Genomic DNA, 25,182 nt, shown 5'->3' with positions numbered 1-25,182 from the left:
GGTGAGTAGAAAGACACATGGTTATGTTGCTTTTTTACGTGCTCTGGAGTTCGCTAGCAATTAACAAACCTTCACTTTTGGGTGGAGCTGGAGGGAGTAATGTCCATTTTGGGGTCACTATGCAATCTCCCACAGTATCATATTCCAAAAATATGGAATAACTATGGAATAACTATGGAATCATATTCCGGAAATGACATCGTTTCTCTTACTAATGTGTTGTTGGTGGTTGTGGTAGGAAGCGGAGAGAACTACATTAATATTGAAAATTGTGGTAAAGTAAAAGTTGCCTAATCATCATTCACGTCAATGCATTTTTGTAATTATTTGGAAAACCTGCTGAGTTATGGTCAAGAAATGATATCATTTCACTTAAAATGATCGTATTAGTAGTAGGGAGAGAAGGAACACAGCATTGTGGAATTTTGTAGTGAAGCAAGGGTTGCCTAATCACAAAGCTTTTCAACATATTTGTTTATTTGCTTGTAAAGCCTGCTGAGTAATCTTCCGAAGATGACGTCTTTTTTCCAAACAATTTTTTGTCATTAGTGGTGAAAAAATGAAACACAGTAATGTGGAATTTGATAATGAAGCAAGGGTTGTCTAATCACTTAATTGTGTAAATTTATTTATGCATTAATTTTAAATTCCTGCTGAAACATCTTCCACAATTGACATGATTTTTCTCACAATAATAGAGCCGATAGTGGGGAAGGAAAGAAACGCAGTAATGTTGAAATTTATGGCGAAGCAAGGGTTGCGAACTCATCAACCAACACAATGTATTTATGTATGAATTTGGAATCCTAATTATCCATCTTCTAAAAATAATTTCAATTTTCTTAAAATTATGGTAGCCTTGGTGGGAAAAGAAATTATTCCATATATGTTGTACAATACCTGTCGAGACGCTGTTAAATTTTTTCATATATCTATATAAATTACCCGTCCGAAAGTAGGTAAACATATTTTAAATATGTGTTGTAAATTACCCGTCCCAAAAAGGTAAAATTATTTCATATTCATTCTGTAAATTACCTGCCCTGGGAAAGTTACAGTTATTTCATATGTGTGATAGCCGTCCTAGGGTAGGTAAAATATTCTTTTGCTCGAAATAGCAAATGATACATAGACACTTAAATTTTCTCATTGCTTATACAGTCCCGAGCAATTAGTAAATAAATAAAATAAATCAATTTTCAATAATATGCCTAAATACACAATTATAACAATTCTATTGTAAAAACGAAATAATTATTAAAATAGGTTTTTTGTAATGTAATGTGCAAATAAAGTTACTTTATGCGTGTAGATTCCATTTTGAATGAATAGCATATATATAGAAATATAATTGTATAAGAACCCTTTTGATTATGAAGCTTAATTTGTGAAACTATACGTTTTGTAAATGTTAACAAAATTGCGAACAGACAGAAATACATTATATATGTATATATGTATATTAATGATCAGCAGGGTATGGTATATGACATATCTGAGAAAGCCATAACACTAATGCATGATAATAAAAGTTAACTCATTACTGCAATTTTACAGTGTTGCTGATTATTAGCTATAAACCAAACTAACATAAAATACATTTAGAAAAGTATGGATATATGCGTATATTTGCGATTTCGAACAGATTTATTTTCAACTTGGAAAAAATCTGATGGCAAATAAAAACTTTTCAAGCTCATTGCAGATGATTCTCACTTTATGTCCTGCAATTCATGGATCGAATCAGCATTACAAAGACTCGAGTAATGCTTTGCGAACACACGAGGAATCGTACTCCGAGCCGTGTATCTCTATGAATGACATGAAATAAAACGGAGAAAAGTGAATACATGTTTTTTATTTATTGTTTTAATTTTTTTTTTACCTGGGCAGCAGCTAAACGATAACGTGTTTGATGCTGAGTTATTCGAAAAAGTACAAAAGGACTCTAACAAATTTGTGATATACAGCGTTTGTATAGATTATGTATTTTGACCCTCTTCATTCCTTTCTAGCAGAAATGTCTCACACGTACAATTAATGTGTAGCATGTCTAAAGACATTATCCAATGCTCTGGGATGGCCATGTGGTTCACATGTGCGATAATTGATTTCGAAAAAGTGACACAAAACAACATTAGAAATAATCTAACAATTTATTATTATTGGTTGTATTAACAGAAACGATATCTAGAATAAACATAAGTTGTGGCTCTCTGTCATGGGAAGGCGGTGTTCCTGTAAAAATACGCAAGAACTTATCATTCGTACATAAATAGTAATATAAAATATAAAATAAATATACAAATAATTTTTTATAATATTAATATAAAATAAATATACAAATAATCATCTATAATAATATAAAATAAATATTATTATATATCATTATATAAAATATATTATATAATGATAATAATAAAAATAAAAATAATAAAAAAAAAACTTTTACTATTAAAATACATTACATTGCACTTAGGAAATAAAAAGATTCTTTTACACGCCTGTGGACAGGTTTAAAAATAGAACAGAAAAATGTTCTTTTTTGAAGGGCTCTAAAGGTTCCAAAGTGGGGCTGTTCTATTTTTGCAAATTCTACGATACACTCGAAATGACTATGAATAGACACTAATAACATCATGACTCCAGTTATGAGAGGAAACACTAAGTTGGAGCGATCTCTCATGACTATTTATGACTCCGGCTAATTTCCTGTGATAAAATCGAAATAATAATTTCCTGTGGTAAAATCGAAATAATAATTTCCTATGATAAAATCGAAATAATAATTTCCTGTGATAAAATCGAAATAATAATTTCCTGTGATAAAATCGAAATAATAATTTCCTGTGGTAAAATCGAAATAATAATTTCCTGTGATAAAATCGAAATAATAATTTCCTGTGATAAAATCGAAATAATAATTTCCTGTGATAAAATCGAAATAATAATTTCCTGTGGTAAAATCGAAATAATAATTTCCTGTGATAAAATCGAAATAATAATTTCCTGTGATAAAATCGAAATAATAATTTCCTGTGGTAAAATCGAAATAATAATTTCCTGTGATAAAATCGAAATAATAATTTCCTGTGGTAAAATCGAAATAATAACCCCTAAATTAAGGCCTTAACAATTTTTTCTGTTTAGTTTGGATTACATCAGTCATTCAGTCAGACCAAGATTCGAATTTCATGTCTGATTACTTTCAACAAGTAATGCAGGATGTGTCTATAAAACAGTACAAATCTACTACTTACCAACCGAATCATAGTGAGCTTTTGATAAAAAAAAAATTATGTTTTGAATATAAAATGAAGCGATGGAGTTCATTTTGTTTTGTTTGCTGTGAGAGAAGCCGTTCAAGAATCTTTTGGTTTTAGTTCGTTTGAACTTGTTTTTGACCAACAATGAGAGGCTTTTAAAACTTCTAGAAAATGGTTAAGTGAAAAAAAAAACGATGTACATCTCTTAGATTAAGTAAATTATACAATGCTTTCAAAATAGCACAAAAAATCTAAAATTGAAATTTAGATACGATATATGACTAGTAAATATCGTATTTATGAAATGAGCGTTATAGTCTTAATTTTTTGCTTATTCCAAGTTATTCTTAACAGGCCAAATATTTTGGACAATATGAAATAGAAAAGAAAAAAATCAAGTAAATTATATCATAGGCACTCCATGTCGGAGGGAGAAAAACAGAATTAGCAACATTAATATGCAAAAACCTTACATTGATGGTAATGAGAAAACTAAAATGAAGCTAGTCTCAACATAAACAAATATTATAGACACTAATAGAAATAAAACTCATTTAGACAATGAAACAAATCTACATATCTATAAAAGTGAAAGTGTCTATCTGTGTCCATTTCCCTACATAATAATTCTGTCAATTTTCAGTCTACAGACTCGACATTTGATATACAGGGTAGAGAGATTTGGGAAAATCTTTGTAATCAGTTTTCGGACAGACATTTGGCTGTTAAGGGATCAAAGTTCAACGATGTGACATGTGAGAACTCTACCAAACCCGTCCGCCAATTTTGGGTCTACACACTTGAAATTTTATATATAAGTTCCTTGGACATGGATCTAACTTAATAACTTGATTTAAGCCCAAAACAATAAATGTTAATGGGTCATAATAGGGGTCAAAGTTTTAAAAAATTTGAAATCTGCGGTCTCTACCAAATTACTCAAACAATTTCTGGTCTAAACATTTGAAATTTTACATAAAGAGTATTAAGAGATAAGGCAATGTTTTTAATTGGTTTGGGTCGAAAATTTGAGCTACAAATATATAAATCTACGTATGTATATTTGCATGTCTGCCTAAAACTTTTGACAGAGACGACGGATGTTCACAATACTAGTATCGTTTTGAAGCTCGACCCTTAAGACGACAAATACCGAAACAGTGGCTAAAAACACTAATATCTTCATCCTCAACTGCGCACTTTTCTACAGGGAGGGGTCGCTTTTTTCGCCGATGTTTTCGAAAGTCATCCCCTCTTTTCGATTGTCTAGCCTTACTTAAAACCTACGTAACTTCCAGTTTGCCGGTGGCCATAACAGCAAAGATGTCACGTTTTTTCACGTTCTTTTCATCCTTCGCGGTTCATTCCTTCCTACTGCCACTTTTTTTTTTGCTCAACGCACACCTCCAAACACCCGGGCAACACCGAGTACCCATGCTAGTATAGTTACTAAAGAGAAACACATAAGTCCTAGTATAGTTGCTAAAGAAAAACACATAAGATGGGGGGGGGTCGTGAATTAAAAAAAAAACGTTTGTCTAAAATATTAAATTCGATTTATTGGAAAGAACATAAAATTTCACATTGACCCTGAAAATATCGTAAAAATAGAATCAATAGAAAAATTTTGATAGATTTTTAATTGAAAAATATTGAGTTCGGAAAATTCATTACTGTTTTAAAAAAAATATATATTTCTATTACTTTTAAAACAACTGTAATAGTTTATTTTGGAAGTATAATCCATAAAGAAAATAAATAACCCACTTTTAACAGAGAAATTCCGAGATTTTCATATTGTATTCGCAGTTTCGTGTTAGGGGTGTCAAAAATTCCTACAAAAATTCTGATACACCTATAATAGAACCAAACAACAGTCAGTGTAGTTCATCTTGCATTTCTGTACCAAAACTCGATGTCACTTATAGATTCGTAACTGATTTTCGAAAACTTATTGAAATAACAATGACAGACTCATTTTTAATTCCTATAATTGATGATTGCATTGACAACATCAGCAAGTCAAAATATGCCATCAAATTTGACCTAATGAAAGGTTAATGGTAAGTACCTTTAACCAACGAGGCGAAGAAAATCTCAGCATTCGTCACTCAAGATGGTCTATATTAGTAGAAATACCGTTCAGAATGAAAAATGTATCAGCAATATTTCAGAAAATGATGCATTTCATGGAATGACCATCTAAAAATTATGAAACAATTTTTTAAACTACAAGAAACTGAGCTATATGTAAACTTAAGCAAGAGTAAACTCTGTTACGCATAGGTTGATTATTTGTCAGTCAGGGAGAAGTGAAACTTGTCTCGACAAAAGTAAATTCTATCATAAAATACAATGTTCCAACAATTTAAAAAAAACAACTAATGAAATTCCTCGGTATGGCAGGGTTCTATCGAAAAGTTGGTAAGAATTTTTCAACAATAGCAAATTTCTCGCCAGTCTCCTGAAAAATACAAATGGAGCGAATTCTGCAGTAAATCTTTTAAAAAGATCAAATCAACTTTAATTATTGAAGCATGAATTTATCTTGATGTCAGTTATGTGGGCATAGGTGGAATTCACATCCAAGAAGATGGGCAAAGAAACAGCTAACAACTAGCAAAAGAATTACTCAATTATTGAAAACGTTTTGTATCAGCCCTACAACACTTTGACTTCTTCTCAATTTAATTGTACATCCTGTTCAAATTCGCACTGGTCACAATCAGCTCACTTTCTTTCAAAAGATGATCAATAAAAACCAGAGAGGCTTACAAAATAATCTACTCCTATAATCGACCACATAAAAGGAAGAGACAACATTAATGCTGTTGCTCTGTGTAGAACTTAACCTTCCATTCCACACAAAAATAATATTATTAAAGAAATACACACAAAAAATAATAAAAAAATAAAATTAAAAATTTTATGTTTATAAAATATATTTATTGCATGTATTGATATGAAGAAAATACACAGAAAATATTAAAAAATGGCAAAATTAAAAATGTATATGTATTGAATATACAAATACCTAACTTTCTCATTCATAGAAACAAAAGGAAAAATAAACAATGAAAAAATTAGAAAAACTTATTTTTTTTTGCATGTTTTACATTATATTTGATTTTCTTTTTTTAAAAGTGATAAAAAAACATGAAAATGTATATTTCTATATTTGGGCTAAATATCTCTATTATGTATGTTTTATCCGAACCGTTTCATACCAAGTTCTAGGATAAAGGTTTCAAAATCGATATTTCAAACCTTTTTTAATTTGAAGGGTGGGGGTGTCACGAGAGGACAGTGTTCCTGTTATTAAATAAGCAGGTCAATGCTATTTTCGGACAACAACTTTATTAATCCAAAATGATGGAGGTCTGAAATATACAATGACATTATGGTGAGATGTGTATAACATAATAATTCAACTATCTGTTAGATTAATTTAAGATGTGCTAATGGTTAGATTATGATGATGTAATGCACTATCCTCTATCCCCCCCGAGTCATTTGACAGTGTTCTGAATGACTGATTTAATGTTTGTTGCTGGTAAGGATTGTGGATAGGATGATGTTATTTGCAAAGCATATTAATAGATGATAGGTGTACTGCTTGTACATAAAATAAAGAAACGGTTGTGAACCATCATTGGGTAGACTGCCCTCCGGTTCGGGGATTATTCTGTCCCATGTAATGTTCATAATCCCTGAGCCACTTTGGTTCTTGTCGTGGCCGATTGGAGCGTCTCGGAAGCTGGTCAAAGGAAAGTTGGTTTTGTCTTACTTCAGGTGTCACATTCCTTCTCGGTGTGGTTGGTACCATGGGTGAAGACGTTGGAGCCTGCGGTGTGGGAGGTGGCCTGGTAGATGTAGGCGTGGGATGTTGACTGTCATCCACTACTGGTGGTGGTCTGACCTGTGGTGGCTGAGTGAAATGAGGTGGTCTACCCTGCTCATCTGGTGTAATGCAGACAGGAGGTGAAGCTGGTGCAAGCCCATTGTTGTTCTGTAGTTTTGAGCTTGTGACAGTCTGAGATGGAACAGCTGGGGTTATTAGTGTCCCACTCACTGGTGTAGGTGGGTTGGGATTTCCTCCTTTGAAGTGGTATCTCAGGTCATGGTTGATGGTGTGTTTTTCAGGAGGGGAACACACCGGCATGTACTTTCGTAGGAATTTCCTGTTGCGTAATGTCACTCTGCCTGATCCGTCCATGCGTACAACATACTGGTCATATTGGTGAACTTCAATGACAGTTCCAGTTTTGTCCCATTTTCTTGGATAAGGGCCAGTTTGGTTTTGGATCCTGACCTGGTCTCCCACTCTGAGGGGTGGTAGCCGCTTTGTATGTTCTGTTAATCGTTCAGCGATTTTCATGTGTCGGTTGCGTAACGCTTCCTCTCTCAGAGTAAGTGTGTCACTCCATGTCTCATGAGGTTTGTAGCGGCCAGGCAGGATCGGAATGAAGTCTCAGATCGCCCGCCCAAAGACGCACATTGCTGGAGATAATTTTGTGTCTCTGTCAGGAGTGTTTCAATACTGCAACATGGCACGCTGAAAGGCACAGGTGTCTAATTCACCATTTGGTCCGGTGTTGTCTGCAATCATGCGTTTCACGGTCTTCACTCCAACCTCTGCTCTACAGTTGCTATGTGGAAAGGCTACTGATGAGAGTATGATGCACACCCCAGGTCTTCAGGAAATCTCTGGTTGTTGAAGCTGTAAACTCTGGGCCGCCATCTGAAGATAACTCATCTGCTATTCCAAATGTGACGAATGTGTGTCGTAAGCAGTCGATGAGGCCAGAGGCACCATTGTGTGCCCTTTCAACGATGGGCCAGTTTGAGTATCTATCAACAATCACCAGGTAATTACCGCCTTTGTAGTGGAAGAAGTCCGCACATACACACTGAAATGGATACAAGGGGTAGACAGGTGGCATTGGTGGTGCACTTGGTTGAGATGGAGCATTTCGGTTGCAATGATTGCAAGAGTTTCTGAGTTTGGTGATGTCATTGCTTATACCAGGCCAAAACACAGAGGTTTCTGCTCTTGACATCATGGATGAAATGCCTTGATGTGCAGAGTGCAACGCTGTAAGCACATCTTTTCTCAGTAACGGTGGAACCACTATCCTGTCTTTGTATATAATGACACCATTGACGGTGGAGAGGTGGTTGCGGAATTAATGGTATTCTCTCAAGGAGGGCGGTAGATCATTTCGGATGTCTGACATTCCACTTTCAATTTGTTGTACTAGCTTGAACATGTCCTCGTCGCTGGCTGTTGCAGTTCTAATCTTGTCCCAGGAGATGCACTGCAATGATGTGACTGAAGACAAGGCGGATGAATAAAATATGGCTTCACCACATGGAGGGGCAGTGTCTGGCTCTCCGGTCATGACGCCTGAAGCTTTGTGCTGCAGTGTTGGGATGGTTTGTGGTGCCTCAGTCCGGCTGTAGCCATCAACAGAGGCTTTGTCATCAATGAGAACCATACTGTCAGGCCTTCCAACTGGGTGGCGAGATACGGTGTCGGCAGCACGGTGTTTAGCACCAGGCACGTGTAGCATCGTGAACTTGTACCTTAGGGTCTTTTCCTTCAGGTTACGAAGTCTTGAATTGGGGATGTCCTCCAGTGATCTGTCCCCAAGGAGCTTGATCAGGGGCTTGTGGTCTACTGCGATGATCAACTTGTCACATCCCAGGACAAAGTATCTTGCTTTTTCCAAGGCGTCAGCAACTGCAAGGGCTTCACCTTCGACGGGTGCGTACCTGGATTCTGTGGGGCTGGTGAACCTGCTGCCAACAAGGGTTATCTTCCACCCATCTCGGCAACAGAAGGGCACAGTTTTAATGCATGTGCAATGTTTCTGGAACAGCCAGAATCCAATGCCATTCTTCGACCAGTCTGTAGCTAGGCAAGTTGGTTTGTTTTTGTCGAATATCTGGACACCATGTTCAATTTCACTGATGATGACTGCTTTTGACTCCTGAAAGAGGCGTTCCAGTGTGTCGTCCCAGTTGAATGGGGTTCCAGGTTTCAACAGTTGTCTGAATGCTTGCATCCTGTCAGTCATGCTGAAGGCATATGATACCTGGTTTACAAGACCAAACCATGATCTCATGTCTGTGATGTTCTTCGGTGAAGGAAAGTCTAAGATTGCTTCAAGATAGCGACTACATGGTCGCACGCTGTCTGGGGTAATTTCAAACCCAGCAAACTCTACAGTGTCTTGAGCAAAGATGAATTTCTCCGGGTTTAAGATGATACCGTTCTTTCCATAAGTTTCCAGCCAGTTACAGGATTGAAGGAAACTGTTCTGTATACTGTTTGACCAAAGAAGAGCATCGTCAATACACTTTGTTTTGTCAGGGATGTCGGCGACGATTTCATCGAAGCGGCGGGTATAGCCATCCCCAGAGGCTATGTATCCTTGAGGTGCAGTTTTGTATCTGTACCTGCCCCACGGTGTGATGAAGGTAGTGAGGTGTTTGTCCTTTTCTCTAATGAGTACACTGTGATATCCGTTCCAGGTATCAAAGACAGTCTTTTTAGTGTTGCGTGGGACGGAGCGAGCCTGATGAAATGGGGACTGCGTGTGGTGGGTCTCCCTCACTGCATGAGCATTGAGTGCTTGGAAGTCTACGGTTCGACGCGGAGTGCCATTCTTCTTTGCGCAGACCACCATGCGATGGCACCAAGTGACCGGTTCTCCAACTGGGACGGGCTCGATGACGCCAAGTTGAACATCCTGATCTAGGCCTGCTTTCACTTTATCCTGCCAATGTAGTGGTACTGGGGCAGGTGTGTGATGTGCGACAGGTGTAGCTTGGGGGTCGACCATGAGCCGCATCGGTGGGCCTACCATGTGAGGAAGTGGCTGATGTTGACATGTATTGAAGGTACTAGATTTGTACCTGTCTAATAGGTACTGTCGAAGTTTCTCTTGGTTAGCTTCAGTTGCAGGAAATGGCAGAGCCGACGGTGGAGGGGGTGGTGATTCACGTTTGGGGCATTTACACTTGTCACTCTCTTTGTATGAGGTGGACATAGTGTCTTGAGGAGATGTTGATTGTAGCTGGATTTGTGGTGCTGGGTTGTTATTATCTTCCTGTGGACATGGGGGAACCACACATTGGCTGATAGTGTTCATTGCTGCTTGACTGTTGCTCTGTGATTCACCGATGGTTGGGAAGTTATATGTAATCATGCCAAGTGCTGCACATGCTTCTCCGCTTAGAAACATTTTGTCGGATTTGTCAGTCACGTACACAACTTGGGGCGTTTCATAGGTTTCCCCTCTGGTTCCTTTGCCGGAGATGCGGAGAATGGCTGCTCCAAGAATTCTTATGCCGACATTGTTAGCAGCATGCATCTTCATTGTCACGGGAATTAAGTGTTTCTCTGAGATACCGAGTCGATGAAGCACTTTGATACCGGCTAGGCAACTTTGGCAGCCTGCGTCAGCCATAGCAGCGATAGTAGTTGTCTTTGGCTTTGGTGTGATCTTTGGGTTTATGCCGAAGTGGTCGTAGTCTTTGGGATCAATACGAACAGTCGTTCGAATGAACGGTTGAGGCTGTGATGACTGCCGCACCCAGGTGTCTGATAGCTGATTGTATAGGTGATGGTCTAGATGAACAACATGTCTGTCATAGTTTTTTATCGTGACTAGTTGCAGCACAGAGGGAGTCAAATACAGCACCTTTGTGTTCAGTCTTAGTGTCCGTCACTTTCTGTTTGCCTCTGCACACAGCCTGAAAGTGGTTCATTCTTCCACAGTTGTTGCAGGTCTGACCGTATGCGGGACACTCTTTCTTGCGAAGTTGGAAGGTTGCTCTGGCACCGTGACCTATCTTTCCACAATAAGTGCATGCAGTTTCTTGTTGTACTGTTTTCTTGGTTACAACATGTGCAGCATTTCTGTTGCGACGATATGTGCTGCTAGCTGCTTCGGCCCCTTGGGAATCAAGTAGTTTGGATGCAGAGCGTTTTCCAGATTCCTTGGCTTCAACGAACTGAAAAGTGTCTTCAAGGGTCATGCTCTGACTTCTGACCCCAAGGAGGTCTAGCTGAATGTCAGGGTCATTGAGTCCACGAATAAGCACATCACGCAGGATTGCATCTGTGTAGTTGACTTCATGGCTGCAGCTGGGGCACAGTACTAGGAATTTGCATACTCCTGCTTGTCCATGGAGACGAGCACCAAATGAGCGCACAGTTTCTTCGCGATCTTGTGTCATATTGTTCAGCATAACCCGAGCCACCATTGTGTTTTCCTCACGCACTGCCAGGGCTCTCATGGCTGTTAGGACATCTTGAGATTTTCCTGTCAAGGAGCCGCCAGTTGATCTTGTAAGGTCTCTGCGCAAAGTTTCATCACAGCACTCTAACAGTTGGATTACCAGTTCTTTGTCCTTGATTTTGGTGGCTTCGACATAATCATTCCATCGTGATAGGAAGTATGACCAGTCCTCACTTGTACCAGCTGATGAGATGGTAGGTCGTTTGACTTTTTCTACCTTGTTGTAGCTTGCAGTACTTGTGGGAGTTGTGGTGTGTACTAGCGCATGAGTTGTCAGGAGTGCTGCCACAATTGCTGCGTCAAGATCAGCTGTCTCGAAGTCGCAGTCGGGAATCGGGCATCCTGCTGGCGATTATGTTGGTCTAGTGGTCTCCCGGTTGGTGGGATCCGTCCGTTATAGGCGTTACTGTACCTCCATCATAAATAAGCAGGTCAATGCTATTTTCGGACAACAACTTTATTAATCCAAAATGATGGAGGTCTGAAATATACAATGACATTATGGTGAGATGAGTATGACATAATAATTCAACTATCTGTTGGATTAATTTAAGATGTGCTAATGGTTAGATTATGATGATGTAATGCACTATCCTCTAGTTATCATTTCCTACATGAACTATAATATAAAATACAAACCAAAAATATATGTAAATAATAATATAAAATTAATATTATAATATATTATAATATTAAATATATATAAATAAATATATAATATAAAACTTTTACTATTAAAATACATTACATTACAGCTAAAAATTAAAGATCCCTCTCATGCGTCACTGGGGAGATTTAAAAAAGGAACAGAAAAATGCTCCTTTCTAAAAAAAAAAAAAAAAAAAAAAAAAAAAACTCTAGAAGGTTCTAAAGTCCAGGTGTTCAATTTTTGATAATTCTAGAAGGTTCGACTCCACATGACTATAACATCGTCATAACTTCAGTTATTAATCGGCTTTGAGAAGGAATGCTAAGTTGGGGCTTTCAACTATTTATGACGCCAACAAATTTTCTGAGGTAAAAATCCAATCGTATGGAATTTCCTTAAACAGTCGTATTGCAAACGCCGTCAAAAAATAAATTGACAGCTGCTAAATATTGAGTTTCTGATCTTATATTCTGACCAAAGTAAAAATATATTATATTTTCTCCAAACTCTATTATTATTTTGCGACGAAAACTAGTAACAAAGAACTGGAGTTACCTCCCTTGCACCTTCTTTTTTTTAAATACTTGTTTTCATTTGTTTATCTGTTCAATAAAAGTTTTGTTAGGCGATTTAGATAACATGTAGAATGGGTTTCATGTAGAGGATTGGTTTCTCTTTCCCCTACAGAATCTCTACCATTTCTTAAATAATACATATGATCCCCACGTTTACTTTATAAGCGATGACTCTTTCTCGATAATACTTGCTTTATCGATCCCAAACCAATGTTGGTAACCATACCTTTTTTTGTCAATCAAACAGGACAATTAATCACGCCAAAAATATATGGTTTTATTAGCTTTCACAGAGTGTTAGTAATAATTAAAAAAAACTCCCCTTTAAGGTCAAAGGTCAATCGTTTGACTATTTCGTTCACAATATTAAGATACCGGTTTCGACCCGAAATTTTGATAAACGCTACCGCATGATTCATTGATGGTGTTCGCATTTTTATGTTCTTTTATACAACAGATCGATGTTCCGCCATTCTATTGAAACGTTTCCAATGACCGGAAAGAACAACAACCGCTTTTTGATGTCCAATTTTAGCGATTTCTCTTTTGACTTTTTGCTTACATAAATTTATGTATATTAATTTATTGAGCTTATTGCTTACATGTCATTACGTTGTGCAAATCTGCTTTTGTAACTAACTTTTCATTTTTTAATTGAATTTTCACACACATTACTCTATTAATACATCATCAATCATACGCAATTTTCTTAAAGATAGCAAATTAGTTTTAGTTTATTTGAAATTCATCCAATGTTCGGTTCTATGACTGCTTAATCTTACAAAAAAACCAACTATAATTGTTTTTCGTCTTTACAATACATTCTCTGCCATTTATAATATTTCTCAGTGTCCACATGATAATGTAGAGGAAGATATAATTTATTTTATAGCATTAGTGTTTGCGATATGTACACACAATCAAAATTAGATGGAAAATACTAACTGTAATTTTACATTACATATATTAACAACACCTTAACTTAATAATAATATTAATAATACGCAAAGGTATCTTTGATAAACAGTACATTTAAGTCGAAGTAAACTTCTAGTATTTATGAATTATGAGTAACGATATATATATATATATATTTATATATATATATGTATATATATATATATATTGCAGAAATCAATACAATAAATATAAAATGAGAACATCGTGTATTTTCTCATGCGATACAATTGTTTCATAGCCATTTGTGTATCATTTGAAAATATTCAAAAATAGTTACTCTTCAGACGGCAAAATACACTAGTTAATACTATTAATACATTTATAATCCATATTTTAAGAGATGACGCAGTTGAAACTCCCCTCAACACCACTCGTATATTTTCTTTTTGTTTCTTTTATTTTTCGATAGCCTTCGAATTAAGTAATTACCCCATTTTCGTATTTCTACTTTTTAAATGATATTTCAATCAATTACCTATTTTAATATTTATTTAATATTGTGTATGATTTATTTATTTTAATAATTATTTTCTTCTTCAATGTATTTATTTAATTGATTTGTTTCCCAAATACGAATCCACCCCTTCAAATTCTAGTTTCTACATAGATGTTCCACTTTTTTCCTCAATCTACGATAGTTTCGTATAAACTCTGTTCACATGTTACAATCTACTAATTAATTTTTGCTTAACATGTTATATCTTAATATATATTTTTGCTTAACATGTTATATCTTAAATATATATATACATGTTATATCCTATATATATATATATATATATATATATATAGAGAGAGAGAGAGAGAGAGAGAGAGAAAGAGAGAGAGAACAAAGTATACAATATCATATAACATGGCAATTAAAGAAGAAAGGTAAAGAATAAAAATATTAAATAATAAGAAAGATAAAAGAATGAAATTAAAAATAATGAATAAGCATATAATAGTCTTAAGAATAAAAGGAATAGACACAAAAACCAAGTTTAGTGGACATGTACAACATTTATGATAATTGATAAGAACTTCCCCTCAGAGAATAGATTTAGTAAAATAATTAATCTTTCATTCTCAACTTCAACTATGTAATACTATAATAGCTTCTGATAATGGTAAAATAAACAAAATAGTGAATAATAATAATAGGATTGAATCAGATAAACAAAATTTGGAGAGAAAATGTAACTGGAGAATACCTAATAAATGTCCATTAGAGGGCAATAGTTTAATTTTTGAAATAGTATACAAATGTGAAGTTAAGGTGGATAATAGAAAAAAGATATACCTAGCAGGATCTGGATGTTTTAGGACAAGATAAAATTAAACCAGATAATGAACCAAATCGAGGTTAGTATGATGAAAGAAACAATATGAATAATAGGGAGAGGAACCCAACTGCATTAGGTGATTTGGTTAGGGAATAACGTAAGAATAAAAAAGAATTTGAATTAAAATGGTCAATAGTAGATAAAACTAGAAGGTATAAACCATGTAAAGCTAACAGATGTAATCTGTGTATACTTGAGTCATACCAAATAGTTAACTCCAAAGAAGAAATTTTAAACAAAATGTTGGATGTTATATAAAGCTGACTTTATGGGAATAAATTCCTGTTATCATGCCTAAGACCTAATTAAAATAAATTGTAAAAACGAATAATTTACATAATATGTTGAGGGTGAAATGTAAGTGTGAAATGAGAATGGGACAATAAATTAATTATTAGATTAACAATTTAACAGAAACTAAAATAATTATAGCCTATATAGGAGAAATAAAAGTCATTTTAATTTTAATAATCGTTATAGATAATAAAACACCATACAAGTAAGTTCAATAATACAAGAATAAAAAAAGTAACTTTAAGATATAGAGACAACATTAGGATGGATTAAAATAAATTTCATCAAAATATAAAATTGAAGGAACCTAAGTGAGAAATTGAACTGACATTGTAATAAAAAAAAGAATACTGTCATAACTATAAGTTTAAAATGAAACACAGATCCATCATTTTTAACCTTCATTTTAAAATTTAATAATTGCTCTGCATAACCGGGTAGAGACTTTACTATCTTCATATGTCTGTTTTATTTAATAAATACTTACTTATATATTCTATACACAAATGTACCTATTTACTATGCCTCCCCACGGGACAGAGTTAGACACCAGGGTCGTTTTTTAACGTGGAGAAAAGGTACAAAAATAAAAATTGTCTCAGTCGTGAAGGATTTCTCCTCCACCGAAAGAGAACAAAAAGTAAAAATCTACGAAGACGGTAAACGTTTCATAATAAGCGATCATTCGTGTTCCAGAATTCATTTTTCTACATAATTATCATTCTAAGTGCACTTTTGCCATACATTCAATAACGCATCTCTACTTCTGATTCACGTCCATGGTAGTGGTTACTTTCTTAGCTTTACACCGTAAATATCTGCAACAAAGAGATAAAAATTTTAGGTCCTGAATGCATTTCAGTCATCATAACAATTTGCAATGCCCCCTGATCTATTCGAGCAAAATAAAAAAAAATAGACATTATTTTTAGAACGGTCCGTGTACGTGTATATATATATATATATATATATATATATATATATATATATATATATAGGGAGGGAGTAAGAGAGAGAGAGAGAGAGAGAGAGAGAGACAGAGAGAGAACCTTGTTTGCGCAATATCTTTGAAATATACAAAAGCATATGCCTTTATAGTCGATATGAAATTCAAAACGCAGTGGTCATTTTGATCAAGAGCAAACGATTAATATCGATAAAGCAAACTTCAATCGTACCAATAATTGCCACCTTCATCACCAGAAAATTATAGAAGCTACTGAAATGTACGATGAAATCGATCTTCTAGACGATTCCTTCTAATGAACTCGTTTTTGAACGGTTCAATCGATTTAGTCTCAGCTTTGACCCGTTGAGCATGTGAGTCTCGATTTTTTTTCTTGTTTTTTTTTTTTTTTGTTATATCGACTCGATTTTTTTTCCTCTTTCATTCATTCTCCTTTCGGTGTGACGATTCGTAAAACTATAACACATAAACAGTTACCAACAAGATTTCAAGCTGGTTTTCTGATCAGATGGTGTCAACTAAAAATATTGATACTTTGTATATTTAACGTTGATTATTATGATTAGTTAATTTTTGTACATGTGTGTTAGCTTTCTTAATTTTCTATTTAAATGAATAAATGTTTTTCACACCGCCATTATTTTAAATTCATCCAACGTTCGGTTTTATGACTTTAATCTGATCTTACACATATATATGTATATATATATATATATATATATATATATATATATATATATATATATATATCAGATTATTATCATATTATATTATAAAAAATGCATGTGACGCATGTTTTATATGTTGTATATATAATAATTTAAAACACTATAAGTGATATTCAATTTATAAACAGTTTATAATAAATTAATATTCTATAATACATTTTTAAAATATTATTACCAGGTTTTCTTATATACACCATTGTTGCGTCAGCAATAATATTGAGGTTAATAGGACTTTCTTGTCGTTGCGAAAAATTATTATACCTGAAAATATCATGATAGAATTACCTCCATGAATTATCTATTAGTTTTAAAAGGTAAATTATTCTAGGCTTTACATGCGCCTTCGGGGGAGGGGGAGCTGCAATGCATCTGTTATCTTCCCATTGTTTACCTCCTCCACTTTGATAAAGTGTAGTACTATTTTGCTGCCATGGTAGTCTTATCTATTTATGATAGCTATTACGCGTCATTTATGTTCTGTTGTCATATACTACCAGGCTTTACTTCCGCTACAGTATTTTGAGTTGTCAGGATGAAATTTTTCTCTGACATTTTCCTGTGAGCAGTATAGTAGCTCGTTTGTTGCCCATGGTGCCATTTTCGAACCTTTTCCATTTTTAATGTTTTTTTTTTTTGTCATGATATCATCTCCCAAGACATTTACTTTTCATTTCGGCAGCAATAAACATTTTTCGTGATATTATCCTCTGTTTTGGCCTCCTTTTTGGAGAGAGGGAGGGAGTCAATATAGTATATGTGCGTTCATCATAATACCATATATTCATACACCATCCTTATAACTATGCAACTTTTACAGCTACGTACCTAGAAAACGGCGCCTTAAACCCTTACATAGCGATACAGGACTAAACGAAGGGATATAGAACAAAAAAGAGAAAGAAGCAACATGTGATATATGAAAAATATGTATGATATGAACAATATGTATTATATTGAAAATATGTATGAGAAGAAAAATATGTATCATATGAAAAATATGTATCATATGAAAAATATGTATGATATAGAAAATATGTATTATATGGAAAATATGCGTCATATGACAAATATTTATTATGTGAGAAATATGTATGATATGAAAAATATGGATTATATGGAAAATATGTATGATATGGAAAATATGTATGATATGAAAAATATATATTATATGAAAAATATGTATGATATGAAAAATATGTATGATATGAAAAATATGTATTATATGAAAAATATGTATGATATGAAAAATATGTATTATATGGAAAATATGTATGATATGAAAAATATGGATTATATGGAAAATATGTATGATATGGAAAATATGTATGATATGAAAAATATGTATTATATGGAAAATATGTATGATATGAAAAATATGTATGATATGAAAAATATGTATTATATGGAAAATATGTATGATATGAAAAATATGTATTATATGAAAAATATGTATTATATGAAAAATATGTATGATATGAAAAATATGGATTATATGGAAAATATGTATGATATGGAAAATATGTATGGCATGAAAAATATGTATTATATGGAAAATATGTATGATATGAAAAATATGTATGATATGAAAAATATGTATTATATGGAAAATATGTATGACAAAAAAAATGTGTATTATATGAAAAGTACGTATGATATGAAAAATATGTATGATATGAAAAATATGGATTATATGGAAAATATGTATGATATGAAAAATATCGATTATATGGAAAATATGTATGATATGAAAAATATGGATTATATAGAAAATATGTATGATATGGAAAATATGTATGATATGAAAAATATGTATGATATGAAAAATATGTATTATATGAAATATATGTATGATATGAAAAATATGTATGATATGAAAAATATGTATGATATGAAAAATATGTATTATATGGAAAATATGTATGATATGAAAAATATGTATTATATGAAAAATATGTATGATATGAAAAATATGTATGATATGAAAAATATGAATTATATGGAAAATATGTATGATATGAAAAATATGGATTATATGGAAAATATGTATGATATGAAAAATATGTATGATATGAAAAATATGTATTATATGAAAAATATGTATGATATGAAAAATATGTATTATATGAAACATATGTATGATATGAAAAATATGGATTATATGGAAAATATGTATGATATGGAAAATATGTATGATATGGAAAATATTTATTATATGGAAAATATGTATGATATGAAAAATATGTATGATATGAAAAATATGTATGATATGAAAAATATATATGATATGAAAAATATGTATTATATGGAAAATATGTATGATATGAAAAATATGGATTATATGGAAAATATGTATGATATGGAAAATATGTATGATATGAAAAATATGTATGATATGGAAAATATGTATGATATGAAAAATATGTATGAGAGGAAAAATATGTATGATATGAAAAATATGTATGATATGAAAAATATATATGATATGAAAAATATGTATTATATGAAAAATATGTATGATATGGAAAATATGTACGATATGAAAAATATGTATGAGAAGAAAAATATGTATTATATGAAAAATATGTATGATATGAAAAATATGTATCATATGAAAAATATGTATGATATGGAAAATATGTATCATATGAAAAATATGTATGAGAAGAAAAATATGTATTATATGAAAAATATGTATCATATGAAAAATATGTATCATATGAAAAATATGTATAATATGGAAAATATGTATCATATGAAAAATATGTATGAGAAGAAAAATATGTATCATATGAAAAATATGTATCATATAAAAAATATGTATGATATAGAAAATATGTATTATATGGAAAATATGCGTCATATGACAAATATTTATTATGTGAGAAATATGTATGATATGAAAAATATTTATGATATGAAATATGTGTATTACATGAACAATAAGTATTATATGAAAAATATGTATGATATGAAAAATATGTATGATATGAAAAATATGTATGATATGAAAACTATGTATGCTATGAGAAATATGTATGATCTGAAAATAAGTATTATACGAAAAATATGTATAATATAAAATATGTATGATATGAAAAATACGTATGATATGACAAATATTTAGTATGTGAAAAGTATATATGATATGGAAAATATGTATTATATGAAAAATATGTATGACATGAAAAATATGTATGATAGTAAAATTATATGAAAGATATGTATGATATGAAAAATATGTATTATATGAAAAATATTTATGTCAAAAATATATGTGATATGAAAAATATGTATTATATGAAAAATAAGTACGATATGAAAATAAGTATTATATGAAAAATATGTATAATATGAAAAATATGCATGATATGAAACATTGGTATTATATGAAAAATATTTAAAATGTGAACAATACATGATATTAAAAATATGTACGATATGAAAAACATGTATGATATAAAAATTATGTATTATATGAAAAATACGTATGATAAGAAAAATATGTAAGATATGCAAAATATGTATGATATGAAAATAAGTCTTATATTAAAAATATGTATGACATGAAAAATATATATTATGTCAAAAATATGTATGATATGAAAAATATGTATAACATGAAAAATATGTGATATAAAAATAAGCTTGATAGTATAAATATGTATGATATGAAAAATATGTACGCTATGAAAAATACGTACGATATGAAAAATATCTATGATATATAAAATATGTATGATATGAAATTATGTATGATATAAAACATATGCATGTTATGGAAAATATGGATGATATGAAAAATATGTACGAAATGATAAAAATGTATTATATGAAAAATATGTATGATATGAAAAATGCTTATGATATGAAAAATACGTATGATATGAAAATACGTACGATATGAAAAATATGTATGATATTAAAAATATGTATGATATGATAATATCTATATGAAAAATATGTATAACATAAAAAATAGGCTTGATATGAAAATATGTATGAAATGAAACATATGTATGATATGAAAATATGTACAATATGCAAAATAAATATGATATGAAAAATATGTATATGAAAAATATGTATTATATGAAACATTTGTATGACATTAAAATATGTATTATATAAAAAAACATGTATGATATGAAAAATATTTATGATATGGAAAATATATATGATATGAAAAATATGTATGATATGAAAAATTTATATGATATGAAAAATATGTATGATATGAAAAATATGTATTATATGAAAAATATGTATGATATGAAAAATATGTATATGAAAAATATGTATGATATGAAAAATATGTATGATATGAAAAATATGTATTATATGAAAAATATGTATATGAAAAATATGTATGATATGAAAAATATGTATGATATGAAAAATATATATGATATGAAAAATATGTATGATATGAAAAATATGTATATGAAAAATATGTATGATATGAAAAATATGTATGATATGAAAAATATGTATGATACTGAAAATACGTATGATATGAAATATATATATGATATGAAAAATATGTATTATATTAAAAATATGTATTATATTAAAAATATTTATTATATGAAAAATATGTATGGTATAAAAAATACGTATGATATGAAAAATATGTATTATATTAAAAATATTTATTATATTAAAAATATGTATGACATGAAAAATATCTATTATATGAAAAATATGTATGGTATGAAAATATGTATTATATGAAAAATATGTATGATTTAATAAATACGAATTATATGAAAAATACATATGATAAGAAAAATACGTATTATATGAATACATGTTATATGAAAACTATTTATAATATGAAAAAATGTTTATTATATGAAAAATATGTATTATAGGAAAAATATGTATAAGAAAAATACGTATGATATGAAAAATACGTATTATAATAAAAATATGTATGATATGAAAAATATGTATGATATGAAAAATATGTATGATATGAAAAATATGAAAAATATATATTATATGAAAAATATGTATTATATGAAAAATATATATGATATGAAAAATATGTATGATATGAAAAATATATATGATATGAAAATATATATGATATAAAAAATATGTATGATATGAAAAATATGTATGATATGAAAAATATGTATGATATGAAAAATATATATGATATGAAAAATATGCATGATATGAAAAATATGTATGATACGGAAAATACGTATGATATGAAATATATATATGATATGAAAAATATGTATTATATTAAAAATATGTATTATATTAAAAATATTTATTATATGAAAAATACGTATGATATGAAAAATATGTATTATATTAAAAACATTTATTTTATGAAAAATATGTGTGACATGAAAAATATGTATTATATAAAAAATATTTATGGTATGAAAAATATGTATTATATGAAAAATATGTATGATATAAAAAATACAAATGATATGAAAAATACAAATGATAAGAAAAATACGTATTATATGAAAAATACATGTTATATGAAAACTATTTATAATATGAAAAATGTGTATTATATGAAAAATATGTATTATAGGAAAAATATGTATAAGAAAAATACGTATGATATGAAAAATACGTATTATATGAAAAATATGTATTATATAAAACATATGTATGCTATAAAATATGTGTATTACGTGAGAAATATGTATTATATTAAAAAGTATATATTATATGAATAATATGTATTATATGCAAAATAGGTATTGTATGAAAAATACGTTAGATATGAAAAAAACGTATGATATAAAAATAAGTATTATATGAAAAATACGTATGATATGGAAAATATATATGATATGAAAAATATGTAATATTAAAAATATGTATGATATGAAAATTATGTATTATATGAAAAATATGCATATATAAAAAATATGTATGATATGAAAAATATGTATGATATAGAAATAAATATTATATGAAAAATATGTATAATATGAAAAATATGTATGATATGAAAAATACGTGGGATATGAAAAATTTTTATGATGTGAAAAATATATATAATATGAAAAATATGTACGATATGAAAAATATGTATGATATGAAAAATATGCATACTATTAAAAATAACTATGATATGAAAAATATGTATGATATGAAAAATATGCATACTATGAAAAATACCTATGATATGAAAAATATGTATGATATGAAAATTATGTATTATATGAAAAATATGTATATATAAAAATATGTATGATATGAAAAATATGTATGATATAGAAATAAGTATTATATGAAAAATATGTATAATATGAAAAATATGTATGATATGAAAAATACGTTGGATATGAAAAATTTTTATGATGTGAAAAATATATATAATATGAAAAATATGTACGATATGAAAAATATGTATGATATGAAAAATATGCATACTATTAAAAATACCTATGATATGAAAAATATGTATGATATTTAAAATATGCATACTATGAAAATACCTATGATATGAAAAATATGTATGATATGAAAATTATGTATTATATGAAAAATATGTATATATAAAAAATATGTATGATATGAAAAATATGTATGATATAGAAATAAGTATTATATGAAAAATAGGTATAATATGAAAAATATGTATGATATGAAAAATACGTTGGATATGAAAATTTTTTATGATGTGAAAAATATATATAATATGAAAAATATGTACGATATGAAAAATATGTATGATATGAAAAATATGCATACTATGAAAAATACCTATGATATGAAAAATATGTATGATATGAAAAATATGTATGATATGAAAAATATGTATGATATGAAAAATATGTATGATAGCAAAAAAAACGGAAATCTTAAGAAATGTCTTATCAGATATTATAGAAGCAACTTGACTAATGAAAAAGATGTTTTTAAACTACCTAGAAAATTTAACTTGTGAACCAAGAGCAAGAGAGATTAAAACAATTCCACATTAAAGATATCTTGGTTAGATATCTGATTTAATATTTAGTGTGAGAATGTGTGGCATCCGCTAGGATACACCATTCCTAGCTTGAACAAATTGATAAAAATTTTGTACAGATTTTCTTTCAGTCGTAGCCCCAAATGTTTTTATTTTTCTATCGAAGCAAAATTTAAATCTCTATCACTTGACTAAATTCTAAACATCTTTTGCCATACAGTAAAATTTTCTTTATTAATATTTCATATATCATTCGATCAAAATTAATTTACAAATACTTGACTTTTTTCGCCCCATGATGACATTTTGTAGAAGAGGTGAAACGAATACATATCTGCCTATATTTTAGTGTGTGGTAAATATTATTCTATATATATATTCTATTCTATATAAATATTATTCTATATATATGTCTGTCTAATAAAATCGCACTTGAAAACATGCACATCTTATATTCGCCATATATACATCCACATAATCATTGTGTACAGGGATACGCAATTCATAAGTCTGAAAAAGTAATTTTCATATAAAGTAAAATCTGAATTTGAATTTTGAATAAAATATTTTATTGCCAACTGAAATTATTTACATATGTTATTAAGGCGTTCAAGATGTTTGACAGGCGTATGTAGGCGTCTTCATATTTTTGAAGGTTAGATACAAACTGAACCAATTTCAATTAATGTCATTTTACTTATCAATTCCATTCTACATCCCTACACTCTACTAAAATCCAAACATTTGAAAAAGTAAAAAATAGAATGGAAAAGCTTACATGGAGTTATAAGATGAACAGGAAAGAATATACGATTAATATTAAATACATATACTCGCTCTCCCAGACCAATTAAATCTCTCGCAACACTGTTTTTCTGCTTTTTACAAATAGTATTGCATATAGAACTATAATCGAAATTATATGAAAATTAATAAGACTTCCGTTTGTAATTTGACATACAAAATAGGAAGCCAACTGAAATAAAGAGAATGAAGCTGGTAAATGAAAAAAACTCGGAATGAATCATAAAACCTCAATCAACGTTGAATCAGATGATGCGAGGCTGTGATCGCTCATTGGCAGAAGGACGACAATTGTCAAAATTCCGATTTTGCTATCATGGCTGATGCAGATGAAGAAATAAACTTTTTAATGA

At 30.3% G+C, this 25,182-nt stretch overlaps 2 protein-coding genes across 3 annotated transcripts in view; one reads left to right on the top strand and one right to left on the bottom strand.

The window, feature by feature from the left end:
- Positions 1–25,182, top strand: part of LOC145248787 (kin of IRRE-like protein 1) — a 2,909,730-nt gene that overhangs the window by 977,198 nt on the left and 1,907,350 nt on the right. The window lies entirely within an intron of this gene.
- LOC145248636 (uncharacterized) lies at positions 7,916–8,326 on the bottom strand. Its single transcript, XM_080110312.1, has one exon. It carries the CDS (start codon positions 8,324–8,326, stop codon positions 7,916–7,918), a length of 411 nt encoding a protein of 136 aa, XP_079966438.1.

The sequence above is a fragment of the Euprymna scolopes genome, chromosome 27 (genome assembly GCF_053919585.1).
Source record: "Euprymna scolopes isolate OS-2025 chromosome 27, ASM5391958v1, whole genome shotgun sequence".
NCBI lineage: Eukaryota > Metazoa > Mollusca > Cephalopoda > Sepiida > Sepiolidae > Euprymna > Euprymna scolopes.
Note: the sequence above shows the minus strand (reverse complement) of the source record. Positions and strands in the feature narration are given on the sequence as shown.

Excerpts from the sequence above, each read along its gene's own strand:
- LOC145248636 (XM_080110312.1), bottom strand. The coding sequence starts at position 8,326 with ATGTCAAGAGCAGAAACCTCTGTGTTTTGGCCTGGTATAAGCAATGAC.